Source organism: Fulmarus glacialis, unplaced genomic scaffold (assembly GCF_000690835.1).
Source record: "Fulmarus glacialis isolate BGI_N327 unplaced genomic scaffold, ASM69083v1 scaffold13991, whole genome shotgun sequence".
NCBI classification, from domain to species: domain Eukaryota; kingdom Metazoa; phylum Chordata; class Aves; order Procellariiformes; family Procellariidae; genus Fulmarus; species Fulmarus glacialis.
The window spans coordinates 1-24310 of NW_009194783.1; the positions used below are offsets into that span (position 1 = coordinate 1).

At 38.6% G+C, this 24310-nt stretch overlaps 1 protein-coding gene across 1 annotated transcript; it reads right to left on the bottom strand.

Annotated features, from left to right (window-relative positions):
• Window positions 1–4040: 4040 nt before the first annotated feature.
• On the bottom strand, window positions 4041–22422 carry LOC104070971 (FSD1-like protein). Its single transcript, XM_009587882.1, has 10 exons — window positions 22352–22422; window positions 19817–19938; window positions 16334–16543; window positions 15908–16006; window positions 14079–14205; window positions 11611–11643; window positions 7584–7681; window positions 6861–7112; window positions 5917–6005; window positions 4041–4160 (listed from the first exon to the last, which is right to left on the bottom strand). Exons 1-10 carry the CDS (start codon window positions 22420–22422, stop codon window positions 4041–4043), a joined length of 1221 nt encoding a protein of 406 aa, XP_009586177.1.
• Between the last annotated feature and the right edge of the window lie 1888 nt (window positions 22423–24310).

Sequence of the window (24310 nt, forward strand, 5' to 3'; positions counted from 1 at the left end):
GGCGCTGCACGGACAGGGGTGGCGGGCGATGGCACCAGGCGATGGAGGACGGCCCCTGCTCTGCCCAGTGCCGAGGCGGTGAGGGAAGACCACGTCCAGGCTTCCCCTTCCCACGGGGCACTCAGACTGCTCGGGTTAAAGTGTGTGTGGAGGTGGGGGGGCGACGCAGACATACGGGACGATCAACAGAACTCATTACCCTTCTCTATCAAACCTCGTGTCACGTTCATAACGTGTGATCCTTACCAGACTAAAATACTGCTAAGTCAGGTGCTCCTCCTGTGGCAACCGGTTGGTTTCCCCAGCCTTAATATGGAACTCTTAATATGAAACAGCAGTAACACGGGAGAGTGCAAGAGGGGAGGAAACAGGATTTGTACATCAGCCTCTACTTTTTCTGCTAAGACTATGGCTGAAGAAATAAACCTGTCATCCTCTGCCATCCATATTTGGTATCTGGAGAAAACACCTCTCACTGGATGCTTTTAAATCATCCTTTCTGAAGTTAACATCCCTTGCTCCAGTTCGTACAGCTTTCCATAGAAACAATGGAAGCTACAGTTTTCTGATGTATTAAGAACTCAAGGGAACCTTCAGTTCCTCACAAGTTATTCTGAAGTTGTTTTAACTCTGAAAGACTACCAGTAATCACTATTTTAAAACAAAATTTTTAAATCTCATTTTGGTCATACAGAAGAAAACAACTTTCTAGCTACCGAACAGCATCAACTTCAGAGTAGCGAGGCTCAGGGAGTATCCAAGTCACCAGGCATATTATACTCTGTGTTAACCACAGGGCAAAACTACCGACCTTCGAAAGGTCTAACCCATTGCCAAAGAACAACCCCTCCAATCCCTGAACAGGATTCCCCCAGGAAAAAGTCACTTCGTAGGCTGCATGCGTCCCTCTCTAGCTGCAGTACAAACAGTGCACCAACTGCAACAAAGTATCACCAATATATTGGTACTGGACAGACACTAGCTCAGAAAAAAGGAAGAGTAAAAAAAAAACTAAAGTGCTTAAGGCAGTTCTTCATATCCCCATTTACTAGAAACAATTGGACTAGCTGTTAGCAGCAAAAATTTGACATCTGTGCAAACTATTATATAACAAATTCATCCTTTAAGGGTAAAAAGTCACATGTTAAGTTCATCTAGGACATCAGTTAAAATAAAACTTGCAAGTCACAAGTCACAGTATGAAATACTTCAAGCTTTCTTTTAACTAAGTGTTAAAGAAAAAATACATTTTTACATTATGCATATCAAATTTACCTTGCAGGTTGCACTACATTTTGCTAGAAAAACTTCATAATTTAAATGCTCTTATGTAGGGTTGGAGATTACTCATGGTTCTTTCTCACTACACATCAACTTACTGTAAACATTCCCTTTCTTTCCAAAAAGGGAAATTTAAATGGGAACAGTAGCTGAACACCCAAGATCAAGCCGATGACTGGGCAGCATGAACAGGTACTAGCCTATTTCGATGTCTGTTTACCACAGTCATTCAACAGAATAAATCTCAAAACAAGAAGCATCCATCTTAACCCTCCTCTTTCTAAACACCACCAGGGTCCAAGCATGCAAGTCTCACTCCCTCACACTGAACTCATAGCAGCTGAGCCCCTAGAACTCCCAGTCAGGTATTCATTGCAGTAAAAAGGAAGGAAATGAGGAAGAAATATTTGAGATTACTACACAGACTATTTGGATAATAAACAACATCTGTAGATAGTGTATGAAACAGATTCAGACACTGTTCATTTAAGAACCATGTAACCTTCTAGTATCTTTGTTTCAAGACCCCAAACAGTAAACTAGTAGAGGAAGGTGCAGTTAAACTTGGAATTGTTTTGCACTTTCCTCTGTAAAAGAGATTACAGCCAACTTTGTTCACAATGCGAATATTGAGATGCTCAAGTTCCAGATATGAAATGAACATTAAGGGCTCAACCATCCTGTCAACTTCATGATTTCTCAAGAGAAACAAAACTTTCTAGAGCAGGTATTAAAATTAAGAAGAAAATTCAAGTTTTCCACTGAACATCATAACCAGTTTATTACTAATTGTTTCAAGGAATTTCTCCTCCTCTTGAGAAATCTTGACAGACACATAGGACCCATTGATACTAACAAGATTTAACATGATTAGATGGTCATGTTTTTATGGACTAAAAGATACACAGAAGAAAAAGTACTTTGGCCCTGTAGGAGAGGAGCCAATTCATGATGGACCCTATCAGCATGAACTTGAAACAGTTTTCAGGTGATATTAGGAAAAAAATCTTCAGTTAGGAAACAGTTAATTCAAGTGTGTATCTGAAAATTATTTCTAGGGTCCTGGCCTCAATTAAAGGGGAGAAAGCAGATTTAAACAGTCTAATACACAAGTAATTCTCATTGAAAAGTTGAGATTTTCCATGAAGAATATAACATGATTTTTTTTAGCTCTCCCACTATTATGAATCATTTGACTATTATTACTAAGCTTCCAACTAGGAGCTGACATGATGGAACATGCAGGCTCAACATTTCACTTGATTTGTGAATGAAAAAATCTACAACCACAGATCCAGAAGCAGATCATATGTTAGTTGGCAAAGCATTTGCTCACTTTCCAGTTTTTCCTTGCCCTTAGAAAAGGGGAAGATATTAAGTTGGAGGCTATAGAGAGATCCTTTAGACATGATCCTCTGAAAGCCAGTCTCATAGCCACACATAACATGGCTAGCATGTTAAGAGCTGAATGTTATATATAAGCTACATTTCTGCTGGATAAAGAAATCATGCAATTTTTGGACTTCTCCAGTTATCCAGAAAGTTCCAGGAATCCTCACTATGCTAGTCAAAAGAGGTAGCAAAAATATGTGCCTGGGCTCAGAGGATACTGCCCTATCACCAGGAATTTAGTGCCACTCCTGCTCAAAGCCAGCTTTGATATTGACACAGCTGTTTGAGAAGTCTTAGCCAGCCTTGAAGCTGCCTTGAGAAAAAGCTGAAAGATGCTTTAGCAATAGTCCCCACAGCTCCATCATCTTCTCTGGGGAGATACATTTAAATTGAACCTCTTGCACCCTTGTTCCCAGCCTCGGCTGCACTGCAGCTTTGCTATCAGCAGACAAAGATTTAATTTGTCATTTGCACCTGATGAACAATGTGAATTGCCAATTATCAGAATCCAATTCGAATAATGCCACAAAACTGGAAAGCCAAGAGATAACACAAAATTAAGAGCTTCTGAGAGAACAGTACCATGCTGTAGTTTTTAAAAAGCTCTGGATTTTTGGTTCTGAACCTCTTACCTAAATACTTCCTAGCTCAATGGCTGGGTATCATAATCCATCTTCACTGAGGACATAAGAATGTTTTTAAATACCTTTAAATTTTTACATTTTCTGTAATTTGTGATAAATGGGAGACAAACTCTAAACAGACGATATTTTAAATTAGTTACTCATGGGAAATAGGAGGATTTTGTATCAGAAAAAAATTAAGACTGCTCTTACTGTTTTTTCGTATCAGGCCTAAAACTTCTTATAATATTATTTTGAAATCATACTGCTGTGATATTTTGCCAGGCTAGGCTCACAAGTCAATATTCTTTTGAAATCCATGTTTGATATCACAAGTTCTAATGGGAAGCCCAGTAATAATAAAATATATAGTAAATCATGTTAGGAGAGCTAAGAAAATGGTATTTTTTATATTCTTCATAGAAAAATAATATTCATAACAAAATTAATATTCAAGCCTATAACAAAATGCTTACATACAGTATTAGAAAAGTACATAGTTACAGCTCTTTTTTTCTCCACTTATTTTTCAAATAGGCAACAGTTCAGTTTTCTGTCTGACATTTCTGTCTGGATTCACAGTAGGTTCCTAACACTCTAGCCCAAATCTTTGCACTATCAAGTACCCAGGCCTTAAACAGCAGTAGGTAGCAAACCCAGTTTAATCCAATGCTCCCAAGCTTCTGTGAGTAGCAGCTACACAGAAAAAAAACATTCAGCAATAGAAGTGTTTAATAGACATTACTAGGCCATATTGTTTAGGCTGCTTGTTGAACCACTCAATCCATTTTCACTTTTCTGGAGTGTTTGCACAGCACTTGGCACCTGCAATCCAGTACTCACTGTAAGCCCACCACACCAGATCTAAGGGAGAAAAAAAAAAATCAATATTCTGAACATTATGAAGCATCTACATCTCTTTTCTCCCATCCCACAAAGGAACTAACACAAAACTTATCCTGCAGATGCATTTGTCTTCTCTCTTGCTCTCTAGTCACAGCACTCTGTAAAACATTCTAATCACACAGAAGCTTTTTAAGACCATAAAGTCTAAAATGCTTCATGTATTATGCTTTATGACTAAGTTTATAACAAAGTCTAAGATCTAATACTAAAAGTCTTGCTCCTAATAGGAAAACTTCTTTGAAGACCAATGTGCTAGCAGCAACTACTTAGAATGACAAAGAAAAGCAATACTATGGTCCAGTGTCTGAAAGCACGGCTTAGTTTTAGTATGACATGGCAGAATTATGTCAAGGTAACCATAGTACAAAAAAGTTTTGAGAAGCTTCAGGGGCACAGGTGCCAGTGACCTCTATTCTACAACTGAGCTACATGAAAGAATGTTATCTCCATGTTTGTGAATAAATTGGAGAGCTGTAATTAAGTAGCTTGTTATTTTTAAGTAGTGTCTGTAAAACTGCTACCACTAAGTACTAGGGGCTGTATGAGATGCAGACTAATGGGCTAAAGTATGGTAAGCAAATGTCTCCTTGGATTGCCTTAGGAACTGACTTAATGAGTCAGCCTTCGCAAAGCTGAGGGATGACTAACACAGGTGTCCCAACAGTTCTGAAGCTATTCTGTTCCCTGTATGTTGAAAAGGATCAATAAGGCAACTTGCTTGGTCACCTCCAAATAAATAGCTATTAAAAATTTAGACTCCTATTGTCAGTACATCTAGCTAACAGTAGAATTTGTGAAAGGAATTCTGTCTGATACAAGTGAAAAATCAGGCGTTTGGAAATGCTAGATGTAAGGCTGCCTGGGGAAGTTACTACTTTTCCATTCCTTCTCCACGCCCAAAAGAAGAACTACTTTATTAATTGGTCTAATCACACTTGAAAATTACTATGCTGGGTTTTTTATGGGCTGAATTACAAGAGGCTAGAGGCCAGAGCCTAGGCAGCTGAGTTGTTAGTATGAACCAGTATGAATCCTCCAGATTCCTAAGTTTTCCCAGACCTATACCCTGCTCCCAAAGTATGATGCACTTGATAGCACCTTATAACACAGCTGAGGCCTCCAAATTTAGTTACTCAAACAAATTACTTAAATCATTAGAGGAAAATCAATACACAGTAACTAATCCTTTTCCTGTGCATTTTTTGCAAGGTTTGAGTCTTTAGAATTGCAGCAAGTTTTCAGTGATTAGCTTAGAGCCACAAAAAAGTTATGCAGACCAGTGAAGTGACTGGCAAGAAAATCCCACTGAGCTTTTAAAGATTTGAAAGCTAGAGTCTTGTATCTCAGAAGGAAGCCTCTGGTGTTGTTCTGTCTCATGACACCTGCTCTGACAGCTCACAGCATCTTGGGGTCCTATCTGCATCAATTCAGGTCAATTATTGTAGCCGGCTCATCAGCTATCAAAATGTGCTATTATGATTTACCCTACGAAAATTTAATGACTTATTTCCATAGCTGAGACACCCAGGTGCAGAGTTCTATTGGAGTGCTATTATAAGTGCTACATGAAATCAAACAGAAAACAGTTAAACATTTTTGAAAGTCATTAGTCAGCCAAAAATAGTGCTCCCAGTTTCCTCCTTCAAAAAACAATTAAGTCTTCAGTAAACTAAATTCAGTGCTAGAAACTGAACAAAATTTTATAGATACTGACCATGAAGCCTGGTAATAATGGTTGGGTAAACCTTGTTCTGAAGGTGTGTAACCGCTCCTTCGAGTTTGCATTATAAAATGCGAGCTGACCTAAAAGAGGCAGAAAATAAGTTGAAATACATGTTTAAATGCTATTGCTGTGTAACTTTTTGTAAAATTGATTCCTTTCCAGGGAGAGGTTTCCAGAACACATTACATACAGACCACATGACTGAAAAATTCTCAGTTAGTAGCTCTGTCACATAGATGAACCTGGGTCATTTGACATTACAAGCACTATTACACAAACAGCTCTGGGCCTTATTTTCATAAGAGGCTGTCCTGGTTTCATCTGGGAGAGAGTTAATTTTTTTTCCTACTAGCTGGTATAGTACTGTGTTTTGGATTTAGGATGAGAATAATGTTGATAACACACTAATGCTTTAGTTGTTGCTAAGTAGTGTTTACACTAGTCAAGGGCTTTTCAGCTTCCCGTGCTCTGCCAGGTGCACAAGAAGCTGGGAGGGAGCATAACTAGGACAGCCAACGGGGTATTCCACATCATATGGTATCATGCTCAGCATATAAAGCTGGGGGAAGAAGAAGAAAGGCGGGACGTTCAGAGTGATGGCGTTTGTCTTCCCAGTCCACATGATGGAGCCCTGCTTTCCTGGAAATGGCTGAACGCCTGCCTGCCAATGGGAAGTAGTAAACGAACTCCTTGTTTTGCTTTGCTTGCATGCACAGCTTTTGCTTTACCTGTTAAACTGCCTTGATCTCAACCCACAAGTTTTCTCACTTTTACTCTTCTGATTCACTCCCCCATCCCACTGGGGGAGAGTGAGCAAGCAGCTGTGTGGTGCTTAGTTGCCAGCTGGGGTTAAACCACAACAGAGACTATACCAATCTGGAAGTAACATACTACTTTAGCTAAGTTTTTAGCTAAATCTCAAGATTATAACTTACCTCCATCAAAGTCACAGTATACTCCTATTCTGTCTGGAACAGGTATATCTAGAGTCTTGGTTTTATTATTATGTTTTGCTGAAAACGTAGTTTGCAGCCAGTTGTTGATATGGATGCACCAGCTTGAATTAGTCTTTCCCAGCTGGTCAAATTTCCCCAGGTTTCTGTATGTTACTCCCACGCTGCAGGATTTGCAGTCCTTCTGGGCTCTCACCTCCCAGTAATGCTGTCCACTTTCAACAGCAGTGTCTCCTACCAAAAAAAAAAAAAAACATTTAGTTGCTCTAATTATGTGTACCTTACAATGCTTGCTTCCTTATAGGCATCAGTGATGTCCTCTATTTTAAGGTGAAGGCTTAGAAATACAAAAATCTGAACTATAACGAACAAAAAAATTAATGTAAGAGAAAATAGAATATAAATATAAAATAGAATAATGAGAGAGTTTCTACTTACATCCATTGAGACAAGATACATTTAAGATCAATTCACATTTAATAGCAGTGAATGTCTGTCACTAAGAACTTTGTAACAAAGAGCTTCAACAGACTTGAAGACACTTGCTGTGGCATGAAATTCTGGTGTTATATAGGCAAAACTACCTCTGTGCAGGGCAGCATCAAGTACACAGCGTTGAACAATCACAAATCTTCCCTCAAATTCTTACCTAATCTGCCCTTCCACAGCATTACACCTCTAACAGAAGTAAAAAGTTCATCTTACCCAACACTGTATATGATTCACCAGTAAAACGATCTCTGCTACCCCTCACTGAGGATCTTGCGCTAACAGATGTCCTCTTTGGAGACAGTGCACCACTTCTAAGAAGAAATGAACCGTTCACGATTTGGACACAACTACAGAAATCCACACTCAAACAAGTTTTCCTGAGTCAGTTAGGGTGCAATAAACATACATAAGCTACTGCAATGACACAGTTCATTGTTCAGCCACTTCACACCTCTAACAGTATGCATGCAGAATAACTGAGAGAGAAGAGATGACAGCCAGAAAAAATACAAGACATTGTAAAAAAAAGTTCAGAGGCCGCTGCAAAAGGAAACAGCAGGGAAAAAAGCAGATGTGTGGCACATGGTTTGAACAAACGCCTGCATGAAACAATGTTTTGCCTATACTACGCAGAACCTTAGAGAATTAGAGAATTCATGTTTCTGGTTTTCCACAGAAGACTTCTAATACGTCCTGTAGATCAGCTACAACAATCAGATAAGTATGAATACACTGCTGACATTCAATGCCAACATGCCTAATTTTCACGGGAATTTAAATATCAGTGAATGGGAAAATAACATCAGTTGTGTTAAAGGTAGGTTTTTCAGCACATGTATGGCTTGTATAAGCAATTACTGAAATCCCAGGAAAAAGTATAATCCAATGAAGAATGAAAGGAATGAAACTGTAATAATTTATTTCAAAATTCACAGACTGAATATGATACAAAACCCACGGGTGTCAAATCTAAACACAATTTGTTTTAAAAAAAAAGAAGAGAGACTTCCAGAGTTTAACAGATCACAACTTTCCTCAAAAAAAAAAATCAAACACCAAAAATATATTGAAGGGTGGGGATTTTATTTGATTATATTAACTCTATCATAAAGACTACAGAAAAGAAAATCGTGTCACAACACATTGTGCTAAGAAGCACATAGCAACTCCTCAAGAGTCATTATAAAATTTAAGTCTAATCCCAATCAAGAAAGGCTTAGACTTTCTAATCATACTTTTCAAAAGCATTCTCAGGAAGCAATAGCAAAATAAATGAAGACACTTAGCTCTGGAGAATATTCTAATGAGGAATCTTCTAATGAGGAATCGGGTTGCATAAAAGAATAATTTTAACCTAATGAGGTTTTCAAATGTTTTATTTTACCTCAGTTACGCCCTCAAAAATAATCCCTAGCAATTTAACCATTAACTGAAACAAAGGCTATTTGCAAGTTACAGTGAATATTAAACCTTAGTAACCAGGGAATCACATCTGGTTATTATTTTAAAGGCAATTCAGTAGCAAAGAATTTTAACTCCTCAGAAATAGCTATGCAGTTTACAGTTTAATTTCATTGACAAAAAAATTTTTAAGTACAAAATAAGTCTCTGAAATACACGTGAGAAGTCATTTTAAAATCCTCATCCTCTGTAGTCTGTCATAGATTAACCTTAGAAGAGTTACCACACACAAAAGTTCTCTCCAACTTTTCCTTCAGCTACAATTTGGTGAAGCTAATTGCTACTTAAATGTCCACTATACAGTGAAGTTTAGCTTGTTTCCTTTCCAATTCATTCAATACTGATTTCAAGTTTTCTGGAATTGTTCTCAAATACCATTTCATAAAGGCTTAGAAAATGTCCCTTTTGCCTAATACCTTCATTAAAATGAAGTGACATGGGAATCAAAAGCTGAGTGGTATTAAGCTGTCATAAGTATGCTAGGATCTCTGGTTCATCTTCATCACTAAGCTTGTTTTATTCCAGTTACAAAAGTCTACAAGAAATCACTGATGAAAAGGTTGTCTACTTTAGCATCACCATTTAACATATAAATTTGCCAGTACTGATCAGAAGACAGCTAAGTTCTAAATTGCTTGCAGGAGTTAAATGAAGGGGGTAGCTGTATATTGTGCAGGTGTACCACATCAAATGCTTTTGAACTTTGTTCACATGGAGGAAGCTGTAGTTTACTTACCAAAGAAAAGGTAACAAGTGATAGCATGAAAAGAAAGCAAAGCCAAGAATTAAAGCATAATTTCAGGGGGAACCACCACCCTTTGCAGATTCCATCCTGCTTCAAGTGCAGAGATTATTCACTCACACTTCCAACAAAAGCTGCTGAAATTTTCCTATTAGATTCAGTATAAATGAGTTATGCAGAAAGCAATATGGCCATTTAGAGAATCACCATACGAAAAATGCAGGTGCTTTGCTAGTATTTTCTCAAAGTTAGGAGGACATTCAAGGGTCCTCAATATCATTTATTTTATTCAAGTCTTCTATAAATGGCCACTGCATGTGCTTTGTCCACTCAAAATCTAACAGCCTTTAACAGTTCAGACAATGCCATTAAATCTTTGGTGTAACAGTTTGAAAAAACAGTTGGGTTTTTTTCCCCCCAGTGCTTAAGTCTCCCTTCCTATAAGGAAAGGCAGGAAATTTTATAGTAGCAAGGCAGTGTGGTGCCCATTTTCCCATATAGCACAGTCTTCATTAGCTAGTATAGTAACTGATGCATTCCTTCCATTATTCAGTGACCAGATATTCTGATCTTATGGTTAGGATTGTTGCCTACAACACTGTAGTTAGTCTCAGTTTTCTTTTCCATTTCAGCAAATAAAACATATTCCAAGCAATATGTATTCTCTTTTGGAGAAGAAAGGTCAAGGAGGGATATCAGAACTTATCCATGGAGAGATATCAGAAGTTATCCAGAGGCTTTTTTCTACTCTAATAAATATGTTACAGATCATTAAGCGTTTTATTGCTATCATGTCTTTCCAACCCTTGAAAGCTGCACACTTGATGTTTAAAACAACCATACCGCAACTTTTTCTACCCACTATGGAGCCAGCTTCAAATTTTCTCTTTAATGCAGATAACTTGACACAGATACTCTTAACAGGTAACAAAAGCCTCCTGCAAGAATCAAAGCTCATCTAAATCTCCTGCTAGAAAAGGTCAGCCTGAGATGCACAGTTGAACACATGACTGTGTCCTTCTACCAACACAAAGGCCAGACTAGGGAAGTTCTTTACTGACAACTACAAAGAGAGACCAAGGTATAAGACTCCCAGAGTTTTTTGAGCAAGTAGCAATATCTCCAAGACATTTTAAAACTTAGTTTAGCAGAAACTGATATGCTTTGTTTAGTAGAACTACCAACACTGCAGAGCTTCAACAAGAGCTTGTTTTGCCTGTACAAACTTTTCTTTACTGCCGATCTCAAGCCAAAGATATATGCACCTAATGGGTGAATACAAAGGAGTAAAACCTACAAAAAATTAGGAACCTGGGCATGTTTTGGTCCCACAACCTTTAAACCAGTGAAAAAGAGCAAGAGAGCAAAAACAGGAGAAGTAATTTCGCAAACAGGAGTTTTATTAGAAAAATGAATAGAATATTTTAGCTGCCTTTACATATCAAAAAAGAGGCTCTCATTTGAACAATTGGTTCCACAAGTATAATTGCCATGAAGCTTTTTACACATGCCATCAGGCTAAACTTCACCCTCTTTGAAAGTGTAAAAACACTTATTTCTTTTCCTCTGATGTCTAGTAACAGCAATAGCACAAGTTCAGACGCAAAAGGGTTTTCAGATTCAAAAACAAGAACTAAAAAAATTTTAAAGTTCTCAGAAAGGAACTCTTCACTGCATTTGTAAAAAAACTAGTGTGCCATCATGTGCCAGAAGGTTAAGTAAGCATCAATATATCTGTAAATAACAGTGATCTTTGTATCAACACTAGAATATATAATGCTCTTCCAACCATTGCAAATCAGTCTCCCACACACTAGGACACATCCTGCCAGGACGACTGTTTTCTAGTCACTGGAAAATACATACATAATCTCTATGAATCCAAATTAAAATTCAAAATCATTTTTAAAAGCATATGTGTACTGTTACTGATAAAGGCTATTAGATTTATTTCTCACTACATCAAGCAAAGGAAAGTAGCATAGACTCCCAACAAAACCAGGTGCTAGACCCTAGGAATAAGAGGTATATTATCACCTTTTATTGCTCTTCAGCAGAGGATTCTGGCCACTGTCAACAGAAATAAGTAGTCATTAAACAACTGTTCCATTACTACAATAAATGATCCCCATTTTTAAGATGCCACTAAAACTTATTCTACCATGCTTCTGGCAGTATATGCCTATAGGAAAGGTATTTGTTCATAAATTATCTCAAGCAGTGCTCTTCATACCAAAAAGCACATGTTGAAAGTCAATTAATTGTCTTCAAGTAAGTAGCAGCCAGCTCTGTGGACAATGGAAGAGCAATGGACACTGTTCACATCTTGACTTCAGCAAGGCTTTTGAGCCATTCCCACAGAGTATTCCCAAACCTCAAGAGGTGACATATAGACTGGGTAGTGGGCCATAAGCTATGTACAGAAACAGTTGAACACCAGGCTCACACCTGTGGATACTGCTCTCCAGATGAGAGCACCCCACACAATAGGACAGGCTGGGGGACAACTGAGGGAAGAGCAATTCTGCAGAAAAGCAGCTGGGAGTCTTGGTGGACAACAGGAGCTGACAACAGGTGGACAACAGTAGACAACGCACTGCACTGTGCCCTTGTGGCAGAGGTCGCTAACCACATCCTGGGCTGTAGCAGCAAGACAGCAACCAGGAGGTCAAAGGCAAGCGACTGTTCCTCTCAATTTGGCACCTGTCAGACTGAACCTCAAGTCCTGTGTCCGGGTCTGGGCACCTCAGGACTACACACTGACATAGAGCAAGTCCAGTGGAGGGCCAACAACACAATTAAGGGACTGGAGCACAGGAAGACAGCTAGACTTGGTTTGCTCAGCCTCAGGAAGACAAAAGCTAATTGCTGTCTTTAAGGACATAACAGGAAGGTACAGAGAAGATCGAGCCAGGCTTTTCTCAGAGGGGTGCACACTGACAGCTGAGAGGCAGCTGGTACTCATTGCACCACAGGAAATTCCAGTCAGGTATCAGGATATTCCTCCCCTCCCATGAAGGTGGCCTGGAATAGAGGCCCAGTGAGTTAACACATTCTTCATCCTTGGATATATTCAAGGCTCAGCCAGAGGAGACTGATCTAATGATGTTCTTCCAACTGTATTTATTCAGTGATTCTGAATAGCACACATCAAGTCGCCTAACTCTCAACAGTCTACCAAGAATTCTGTTGAAGTTACTTAAGTATTTTTCCTAGATGAAAATAGTTGGTAGATATGTTCAGGGCTACCATTTTTACAACAGTTATGTTCCATTAGCTGTTATCTTTTGCTATCTGGTTTGTTTTATTGGTACCTTTTCCTCACCAATGAGGGTTATGAGGTAATAAATTTAAACATTGCCTAGAGTACCGATTTTATTTAACCTTAGCTTTTTCAAAAGACAAAGCAGTCAGCTCACTCTTTATTTTTTATAGTAGAAAAGCTGTCTGTTCACCAGTACTGACCTGCAACACTACTAAACATAAAATTACATCAGTTGCTTGCTGACATTTACCTTATCTACTGTACCATGTTTACATGACAAGGTTTTGGTAGTGGGGGGGCTGCAGGGGTGGCTTCTATGATAAGACACCAGAAGCTGCCTCCATGTCAGACAAAGCCAGTGCCAGCGGGCTCCAAGATGGACCCACCACTGGCCAAAGCTGAACCGATCAGCAATGGTGATAGTGCCTCTGTGATAACATATTTAAGAAAGGGTGAAAATTGCTGCGCAAGAGCAGCTGGGAGAGAGGAGTGAGAATATAGCCACCCTGCAGCCTGCAGAGGACCCCACACCAGAGCAGGGGGATATGCCCTGAAGGAGGCTGCAGCAGGCTACTGGCAGGACCTGTGGCTCCGTGTGGGACCCACACTGCAGCAGTCCATTCCTGTGGAAAGAACCCATGCTGGAGCAGCTTGTGACGGACTGCAGCCCATGGGAAGGGCCCATGTTGGAGCAGTTCATGAAGGACTGCAGCCCGCAGGTGGGACTCCACACTGCTGCAGGGGAAGAGTGTAAGGAGGAAGGAGCAGCAGAGACAACACGATGAACCCACCACAACCTCTATTCCCTGTCCCCCTGCACTGCTCGCAGGAGGAAGAGAAGTCAGGAGTGAAATGGAGTCTGGGAAGAAGGGAGGGGTGAGGGGAAGGTATTTTAAGTTCTTAATTCTCATTATCTTACTCTGACTTCTGATTGGCAATAAAGTAATTTGAATTCCCCCAACAGTCTGGTTTGCCTGTGACAGTAATTGCAGAGTGATCTCCCACTGTCCAGTTGAGAAGGGGAAGCAACAGAGCAACTTGGTGGGCACCTGGCAGCTAAGCAAGGTCAACCCATGACATCTACAAGCTATTTCAGTACCTTGAATGATACTCTAGCAAATGTATTTTAAAAATCCTCTTTAATGATTAGGGCACATTTTTAATAGCTTCCGTAAACAGCCTCTACATCTGTGTGACAGAGGAAGTGAAATAAAATTAAAGTTGCTTCCAGAGTTCTTACCTGCTTTTATTTTCCTTCCCTTTTATTTTTTCTTGGCCTTTGCCTCCAGTAGGATCCCATTCAACATAGGTATCTTCAACTTTCAAGTTCAGATGAGATGAAGTACTGTCCAAACGGAACACAAATGCTGTCAAGACAAAATGGAAAACAGTGAAATGTTATAATGCTCTCTCCCAACAGTGGCTATTCATAGAAAACAACAGAAGCAGTAGTAAAATTGTAGCAGAGCACTATTTGACTTAATAGAAACATCATTTTTTTAGTCTGATGCTTGTAATCAAGGCAAGGAGCCTTTTAAATAAAGCCCAACTATCTACCTTCAGTGCATAGGTTACATCAAAGTAAGTTTTTTCACCTCTGTAATACTGCAGCATCAGCAATTAAATTCAGCTGGTGCTTTCTGCTAGTCATAGCCTCCTCCCTAGATTCTTACAGTCATGAATGATTTTAAAAGGTATGCTTATTTTCCATGCTCTGCAGCACTAATTCTCCAACAAGGTGTTTCTGATTAATAAGGATTGCAAACTTGGAGAATACTAAATTGACAGGGTTGTACATACAGGCAGACAGAGTTGAACTGTGAAGTCAACTGCAGATACAAAACAGTAGAGGATACATGCAACTAGAAGAGACTTGGTATTTGTTGCAGCCAAGTCCTTCATCCAAAAAAAAAAAAACTAAAACATGCCAGGTTCCCTAAAGATATTTACAGACTATTCTGTAAGGGTCCTAATACCATCAGATATTATAGTCTGATTCTGAAAGAAAGTATACTTGAGATTAAGAGTTTAGAGCTCAACAGTACACAAGTCTAAAAACCAGTAAGGTAAGCACATGGACGAGGATACTGAGTTTCTATGGGCTGATTATTAAAGTAAACTAAATGTTCACATAGAAATAACGAAAACATGTGAAGCATAATAACTGCCCAAACAATCAAAATCAGAACTATTTTTCTGGTACTGGAGTAAGGAATGTAAGTTGCTATTAAATGGATACTATGTATCTGACAATGACTGTTGCTTAAGAGTATTAAAACAGTTTTAGAAAAGTTACCAGAATGCCCATCAGCTCATTCAAACTGCATATAGCTTTGTTTTTATGAACATTCACAAGCCACAGAATTTGTATTTTAATTATCCAGTTCATGAGAGTCATTTTGCCCTTTACACTACAGACTTAGCTATAATTAAAGCCTCAGGATCATTATCTCCACCATAATAGTAACATCACTTGCAAGAAATTTTTCTTCTAGTTTATTTACAAAACCATGCTAGGAAGCCACCATCCCCAGACCAACTGATTTCTAACACAATGACTTAGTAACTTCAGCAATCTGGAGCTGCCTTTTTTTTTTTTTAATATTGACAGTGATTAGAATCTACAGCTACAAAGTCAAAAAAATCCTTTTCAGCACCTTCTATTTACAGAAAGCTATTACCTGTCACATGCTAAGTACCAATAACCAGCCAGCTACAACTGTTTAGAGGCCCTAAGAGTCCTACCAATGCTCAGCACAACATTCATCTTCTCTTGCTGTGTGTTGGCATGATGTAGCAGCACTATAATACCGTCAAAACAACCAACGTCAAGTTGTGTTAGAGAAAGTTACATCACTACCTCATTTTTAGTGTCTGACTGCTACGAGGCCAGCTTTGTGCCAACAAGCTTCTTAATCCTTTACAGAAATGGTTGTTTTCCTTTTCACTTAGGACACATTCAGCAGTGCTCATGCAGAAGCAGACTTAATATACAAGTTCATATATGAAGGCAGAACAGTAAGTGCAGGGGTTTCACTGCATCTAAGGCTAGAGTCTTTCAAATTTTACCTTTGGTTTCCAGAGTCACAGGATCAGAGTATTCCCCTGCCACAGCTTTGTTGCAAGCTTGTACCCTAAGGTTCATGTATTTTGCATCAAACTTCAGACCTAAAAAGTGAATGTTTAGAAACTTGAATTGATATTAATTACTGCCAATTTTTACAAGACTAAGATCTGTTCCACATAGCTGTCTTCCGTTTATCTCAATCTGCAAAAAACCACCTTAAATATCAGTGTGAACTTCGTTTAACACATGATTTTTTACAAAACCTCAAAGTCAAAATAAAAGGCAGATCCATTATTGTACAAAGCACCCAAGACTAATGTGAAACAATGGAAGCTTCATTACATACAGGAAAATAGGTATTTTGCAAAACTTCCAAGCATAGAGAGTTAAATCAATATTCTTAGTTTTGAAGTATAAAAAACCTTTACCTGATAATGTATATTCAGTAGCTTTAATATAGTCTATCAGTTCCCAACGCTGTTCATCTTTCACTCGAGGAAGCCCATCAAAGTTGGTTTTCCTATACTCCAGTACAAAATGATCAATTCTGCTGTCTTCTTCAGGCATTCTCCATGATACTGTTATGCAGTTATCAGCAACCAGACACCCTGCTAGATCTATCTCTGGAGCTTTAGGGACTGCAGAAAGACAAACATACAGATCAGTTTGAAGAAGAGAATGGACTGAATATTAATTTGTTCTCCTTGGATTTATAGTTTAGAAGTTGCCGTTGGCCCAGTAACACTCATTCCTTTTAGAGAATCTATTCGATTAGCAAAGCACAATTGAAGACTAGGCATATCACTTTCACTTAACATGCATTTTACAAAGTGAAAAATACGCATTAGCTCTAGAGTGAGCACTTGCATCACATTTTCCAGACGTTTATTTAGTCAGTAAGTTGGGCTGATCCCTTCTGGGAGCAGTAGGAAGGACATGCTAGAGTAGAGTGGACTTACAATTATGAACCTACATTTAGAATAACACTACACAGGAAGAACATGAAGAAGCAAACTTTTATTTCTGGGTCTTTAGAAGGTTAAGTACAGCTGCAGCCCTCTCACAGTATCATTTAAGTTTACTTCCACCACTACAGACAACTAACAGTGTAATAGTTTCCACTAGCCAGTCAGCAGTTACCTAGTTTTTTCTTTTTCATCCTTTGTCTTGAAAGAAGGGGAAAGAATTCCTAAGATTCACTAAAGAAAAGACTGATGTTTTGTTTATGGACAATAGAAGTCTATTTCCATGAAATCAAAGAGCACTTAAGTCACTGGAAAATGTTTTTCAAAAGACAGCATTTACATACTCTTCATAGTGTCCAAAGCACATTCAAGGAAGACTTTTGCTGGAGGAAGTGAAAAAGATATTTTCTTGTTTGCAGTTTTTGGAGGAAGGACCTGCAAAAGCTTTTCCTTTGTTTCAGCATTCACAAAAGCTTGAAATACATATAAAAGTGGCCTGCAAGTCAATGTATCAAGTAGGAATATCAAAAAAGTACAATACTGATGCATCTGTGGAACTGAGACCTACAGATTGTTTGTCAAAAATCATCCCTTTTCATAACACTCAAACCCTTAACTGTGTTGTTCTGTACAGTTATGCCCCAGTGACCAAATCCTAATTACCTACAGGTTGCCTTTATGCAGCTGAAACAACTATTTCTTGAACAGATTGTTAGCCATGATTCCCTCCACAATGACTGATGACAATCAGCATCACATTAACTATGGTTGAGTCATTTAGAGATGTGTAATTTTACCATCTAGATAGAAACACCTCCTAGCTATACCAAGTCCACTACAAGCAGAAGGCCTAGTTTGCTTTACACACACCCTCCCTTCATGATCTGTTCAAATATTTTAACCTAGCACTACTGAAACACCTTTTTACCCCTCACATCCCTGCAGTTTAAGCCAAGCAGGAATTACACTGAAACTGGTGGTATACATTTAAAGTGCTTGAGAACAAATAAGCAGCACAGAAGAGACTGAAAGCAGAAGTATTCTAGTCAGTACTGGTTTTGGCTGGGACAGAGTTACATTTCTTCATAGAGGTTTGTACAGTGCTGCGCTTTGGATTTGTGATGAAAACAGTTTTGATAACACAGGGGTTTTAGTTATTGCTTAGCAGCATCAAGCCCTTTTCTGCTTCTCACACTGCCCCACCAGCAAGTAGGCTGGGCATTCACAAGGGGAGGGGACACAGCTGGGACAGCTATTCCATACCATATGGTGTCATGCTCAGCAATAAAAGCTGGGGGAAGAAGAAGGAAAGCAGGACATTCAGAGTTATAGCATTTTGTCTTCCCAAGTAACCATTATGCCTGATGGAAGCCTGCTTTCCTGGAGATGGCTGAACACCTGGCTGCTGATGCAAAGTAGTGAATGAATTCATTTATGCACACAGCTTCTGCTTTACCTATTAAGCTCTATTTATCTCAACCCACAAATTTTCTCACTTTCACCCTTCTGATCTCTTCCCCACCCCACCACAGCAGGGGAGAATAAGCAAGCAGCTGTGTGGTGCTTTGCTGCCTGCCAGGGTTAAACCACAATAAATTCTCAAGTGTTAATCACATGCATTTGCCATCAAATTTCCAAGTCATACAACAATAGTTTGAGAATAATATGAGTAAGACCCCTTCTTAGGCAAAAGAAAAATTAAGATGAGGACAAGTATTTCAGAACATATACCTGTAAGTTCAGCTACCTACCCCAATTATTTTTGTCATGGTATAAGATACCAGATAAAGAGTCTTCCTCCTGACATATGAAGGCCTATCAATGCTCAATGCAATTTTGCCTGCAACAGTTTGAGCTATTAGTATTTGGTGTCAGAGTAATTTGAGAGGTTGGCACTACAGTAGAAGAAAGCAAGATTGATACACAGATAGTTAGATTTCCTGTTTACAAATCAAAGGCCCATACAATTTAAATTCCTACGTATTTGATAAGGAAAATGCACATATAAGAAGGGTCATACTAAATAATATCTTCATCTAGATACCAAACTTTGTTCATGCATGCTTGCTGTTAGATCTTTACGCTCCCACTCCTATTAAACAGGTGTACTGTGACCAGCTTACCTACCTTGTTCCCTTATCTATGAAATACAGAGCAACAACTGCCACACAGGATCTAACCCGGCAGGCAGCTAAACACCACACAGCCATTTGCTCTCCCCCCGCAGTGGGATGGGGGAGAGAATCAGAAAAAAAGGTAAAACTCGTGGGTTGAGATAAAGAAAATTTAATAGGACAGAAAAGGAAGGGAAAGTAATGATAAAGTATATTCTTAGTATCAGTCAAGGGCAAAGTGGTTTAAATAGGAAAGCAGTATGAACAAAATATGAATAAAAAGACATGAAAGACATGCTGAAATACTACACCCAAGTTTACTTTCAAACAGTAACAAACAGATGCATCAACACACATTTTGTATTATGGCAATATCACTGCCCTAGGAGATTACCTCTTGCATTTCAGATCATATCACTACTAAGCAATATATTAGATAACAGTTCCATGCATAACACTACTGCAGATGACTAGTATTTCAGAGTGTCACTAAGCATCAAGCTAGCAGGTACAGTCTTGAGAAACTTAAGGTAACTTCAGGAAGTACAGAGGAACTGACAACTCAAAAACATGGTCTGGAAGACTCTCACTTCTGAGATCAATGTTATTTTCTGAAATGTTATATTATGTATAAATTAACACAATAAAGCTAGAAAACTCTTCTACCCTCAAGGTATTCAGCCTAACATCCAATGAATAAGAATGAGTTTAGGTACTCTGAAAAATTTGCTCATTAGGGTACAAGAGGCATGGTTTTGTTTTGTTTGTTTGTTTTAAATATAGTAAGTTATTCACATAGTAACAAATTAAACTCACTGCATACAGTTTTTACCTGGCAAAAACTTTACAGCCTGGAGCATGTGCCTTTCCAGAGCGAAGTCCACCATCAAATGAGTCATACTATCACTGACCTTTGGTTTCAGAGAGATGCGGAACGCTGAAGCCACTGTGACTCTAAAGTCAAGAAAGCAGCATTAGCAAGATGTATTTTCCATTGAAAATGGCTATAGGACTTAAACAAAAACCACAATCAGATAATCTGTATTGTTAATGTCAAACTGTTAGCCAAAATACCGATCAAAGACCAGAACATTTTTCTAATAGATAACTTTACCACTTAGCACAGACTCCAAAATAGAAAGTTCTGCTAATGTGACTGTCTCAAAGAGAATATGGTGCAAGCTCCCAGTTGTTCCACATTACTAAGCAAAGAAAGACCAGAAGTGACTAAAGAAGCGCTTAAAACTTTTTACTAGTGAAAATACTTGCATAAGAGAAAAAACAAAACTAATATCCCTTCACACAAAATCAGGAAGTATGAAAAATCTAAAGCACTGCAGAATCAGGATCATATTTTATACACTTAGAAATTTGAAACTTAAACATTTAGTTTAAGAAGGTCCAAAGACTTTTCTGCTCAACAAGGTCCACTCATTACCTCCAAAGTGGATTTTCACGTGTCAAATATTGCTCAGAAGACATTTATAAATAGCAGTGAACAAGCTGAATATTCTACTTTCATTATCTACCTCTGATCTTATCAGGGGATGAAGAAACATTTAACTTGCAGACACCATATTGCTTTGGAACATGCAAGTATCAGATCAGTCCTACAAGATACACTGAAGCACAACTCCCATTTCCACTTCTGAAATCTTAGCTCAGACCTTATTCTGAATACTTCTAGGACACTCCTGTACTCCAACTACACCACCAAAAAAAAAGAAGCAGGGAAAGTCTCTTGTATAGTTCTGTAACTCTGAAGACATCAAGCCACACAGCAGAATTTGAATAACATTGATTCAGACAGCACACAGGTCTTAACTCCTGCTTTAAAAAAACAAAGAGATTCTTAACTAGAAGGTAATATACACACCACAATAGAAAGTTAACTGCAAACACTTGTATCCAATTTACACCCACAGATCTGTGGCACCTTTAGAACACCTAATAGCTCACAGGAAGTGATACGAATTAAGTACTTCACTAATATGTAAGAGAGATTGTGTGCTAACTACAGGTACAACAAAGAATGGTAAAAACAAAAAACTCAGGTAGTGAAGAAGGGGGAGGAAATATGAAGGTGAGTATTAAAGATATAAGCATATTGAGAGTGACGAGCATTACAATTTTGGGATATAAGACTATTATGACACTGAACTGATCATCATAAAAGAGACAGGTCAATTGATTTTCCAAGACAGAACTAACATTCTGAAATGCAGTATGGGCTGCCTAGCAGATTCCACTGCTCGATCAGACAGGTAGAGTAAATCTCTCCTTAAGGAAGAATAATCCTCTGATTAGCAGTAAGAGAACAATGAGTAGTCAGCTTCAGACAGCTTTTTAACTTCTCTTTAGGCACCAATCTTAGACAGAAAACCAGCCACAATTGGTTCAAAAGGATTAGATCACACAGCATTTCAAGAAACTAGAAGAGTGAGAGGATGCTTATTACAGATAGAAGTATTAAGATTACTATCACTGCCACTATCTCTCTGATTTGTTAAGGACACTAAATCTTTACCCTTGGAAAAGCAAAGATTAATTTCTCTAGCAATTACCCATTTTACACAAAACTTCAGAGAATTTAGACAATCAGACCCTTCCTGTAAATTGAAAACCTATAAATTGAAAGCCAACCTGTTTGATCCGTAAGAGCAACACATGCTGGAAACACTCTGTGAGCTGTCTTTCAAAACATTATGCACATCATAGTAAGTTTTCTCAGAACATAGTTATCATTCTTTCAAGTGAAGAAAAATGGCCTTAGCAGTCTTTTTGAAACAGTAAAGTTTTGCATTCTAAACAACAGTTTGAAGACACTGCTCAAAGAAAAGCTACCAGAAATAGCAATTTCACTGACATTAGTCAGAGTGATGTCACCAGAAATATTTCAACAGCTACAAGACTTTTTACATTCAAAAGGAAAATTAGCCAGCAAAAGTCTGTAAGTACTTAAAAAAACCAAACAATTAAGATTTTCTCATAATTTAAAGGGACAGAGTCAGCTTGCAACATTAAATTTCAGCCATCAAGTATTAATAATAAACCAGAAGTTTATTATTAATAATTAATGATATATACTTAAAGAAATAACAATAATAGCTGCTGCAGAGCTCTACTTCCCTGAATTAAAAACATCTTTCTCTTTACTAAGGTATGAAAGGCCAACAGTCATCAAGGAAAAACACTACACAAGAAGCATAGAAGTTTTTAGCGCTCTCAAAAGTTGTGGTATCACAACAAACACTTAGGAAAAAGTCAATGAATTTGATTTAAGCTGACTATGACCCTTTCAAAATAAATGCATTTTCAAGGATAAGATTAATTCAAAGACACAAAAGCAGTAGACTTTGTACTGTACCTATCTTTGATCTGTCTGGCAGTCTCGATGTATGTCAGGGAGAAGAGAGAAAAAGTAGTTAATATTTCCATGCAAGTATCAATGGCAGTAATATGCAAGAAGACTGAGAAAAATCTCAGCTGTATTGCTTAGATTCGAAGATCAAAATGAGTTTAACGTTTTCATCAAAATAAATTTTCCCATAAAGCATGTTAAAAGTATTGGTTAGAATTGCAACGATGTATCACCTGGGAAAATACTGATCCCCAGAACCACACCAAACCAATTCCAAATTACTCAACTTCCTGGGTGTGACTTTGTCCCTTCAGATTTCTCCTAATCAGTTAAGTTACTCTCCATCACATTTTAAAAGGGCTGTATGACCAAGTCAGTAAAATTTAACTACCATGGTATCTTCTGTGAAACTATTAAGTGCTTATTAGTGGCATGTAACCATACCTGACTTGTTTGGCTATATATCATAGGATGTATACTCTGACAAACAAGAAAAAATAGGACTTGCTTTAATTTTTCCTCCAAAAGTTACTGTACTATTTCAACAATACTTCCTAAAAGGCTCTCTCCATATGTCACTATTCAAAACCACAGAACATAGTTTCTCCCAGCATTTAATACCACTGATGCAGATGCAGAAGTGGTGACAGCGTATTTCAAAGATAAACACTAACTGGCATTTGGAAAGACAAAATCCCTGTCCTTCACAAAGAGGAACTGCAAACCTAAGACAAAATGTTATTGTTGAAGTAGTGACGGCTTAGTTAGGTCTGTTGAATCCGTGCTTGGACTTAACATCACTACTTGGTCTAGTTGCCATTCAGCTGAACTACTTTCCCTTCCAAAGAGAAGACAAGAAACATCAAGTAGCTTCCCAGTTTAAAGTTAAACAAAAGTGGAGGACTTCCAAATATTTCATTAAACACGAAGTACACTCAAAAAAACCCAACTTAAAAATCACAGTTGTCCCTGCTATAATACCAATTTTTGCAGTCTGCTGTGTTCTGCAGTGATTAGTGATGTTTTGCCTGGGAGGTTTGTTATTAAAACACTGGCCTTGGGCATTACTTCATATTTAGAATTTGTAATGAAGCCATTACTGTATTTCAGGTACCACTTCATGGAGACAATCAGCAATCATACCTCTTCCCCTGAGTGGTTTTTTATGGAGGAAATAGAGAATGGCACCCTCACTACCTTCCTCTATGATGTCATCTCCTTTACTAAAATAACTTAACTACATTAAAAAACATCCCTGGGTAGTTAAGATACACCTATTGGTGCTCCTTGGGAATATTGTTTTGGTTTTATCCAAGGTTAATAAGCAATTTAAGAATATCATCCAGAGATCTGCCCCAAGGCTAGATAGTTATAAGTGGCAGGGTGAGTGGGATAGTATAGGCAAATGCCTAGGACAGTGGGCACCGCCAGTGTTCTGGAACTTCACCCCTGAACAAGTGCAGAATCCTGAGAAATTAGTAGAATATTTGGAAAAAGTATGCTGTCACCCTGGCCATTCTAGGGAGACACAAATCACTGCAATGTGCTGGGGCCTGGCCCACGCCTACCGAGCCCTGTTCAACACCACTCAGAACCCCCAAGGGGAAGAAAAGGTCTCTGCATTTGATGACAAAGCAACAGGCCCTGCGGCTACTCCAATCCCCATGGCAAGCACAGCGGCTACCCCACCCCTCACAGCAGGCACAACGGCTACTCTGCCCCCTGCGACAGGGAACCAACCCATGCCGGTACCAGTTGCCCCTATACAAAAAAGAAAATACACAAGAAAATCAGCTCGTTTAGTAAGGGATGAACATGAACCAGGGCCATCAGGAGAACAGGAGGAGGAAGCAGCAGAACCCGTAACTGAGATGGTAACCACCCAATCCCTATCCCTGGATGAGCTGCGAGATATGTGAAAAGACTTCAGTTTTGTTCAGGTGAGCACATTGTCACCTGGCTGCT

Bases quoted from the DNA above. Each gene is read 5' to 3' on its own strand.
- LOC104070971 (XM_009587882.1), bottom strand. From the start codon at position 22,422: ATGGAAATATTAACTACTTTTTCTCTCTTCTCCCTGACATACATCGAG. The intron at 7,113-7,583 runs GTAAGATGAACT...TTTTTTTGGTAG, and splicing joins TGAATCATATACAGTGTTGG to GAGACACTGCTGTTGAAAGT. The intron at 6,006-6,860 runs GTAAGTTATAAT...TGCCTCTTTTAG, and splicing joins ATACTGTGACTTTGATGGAG to GTCAGCTCGCATTTTATAAT.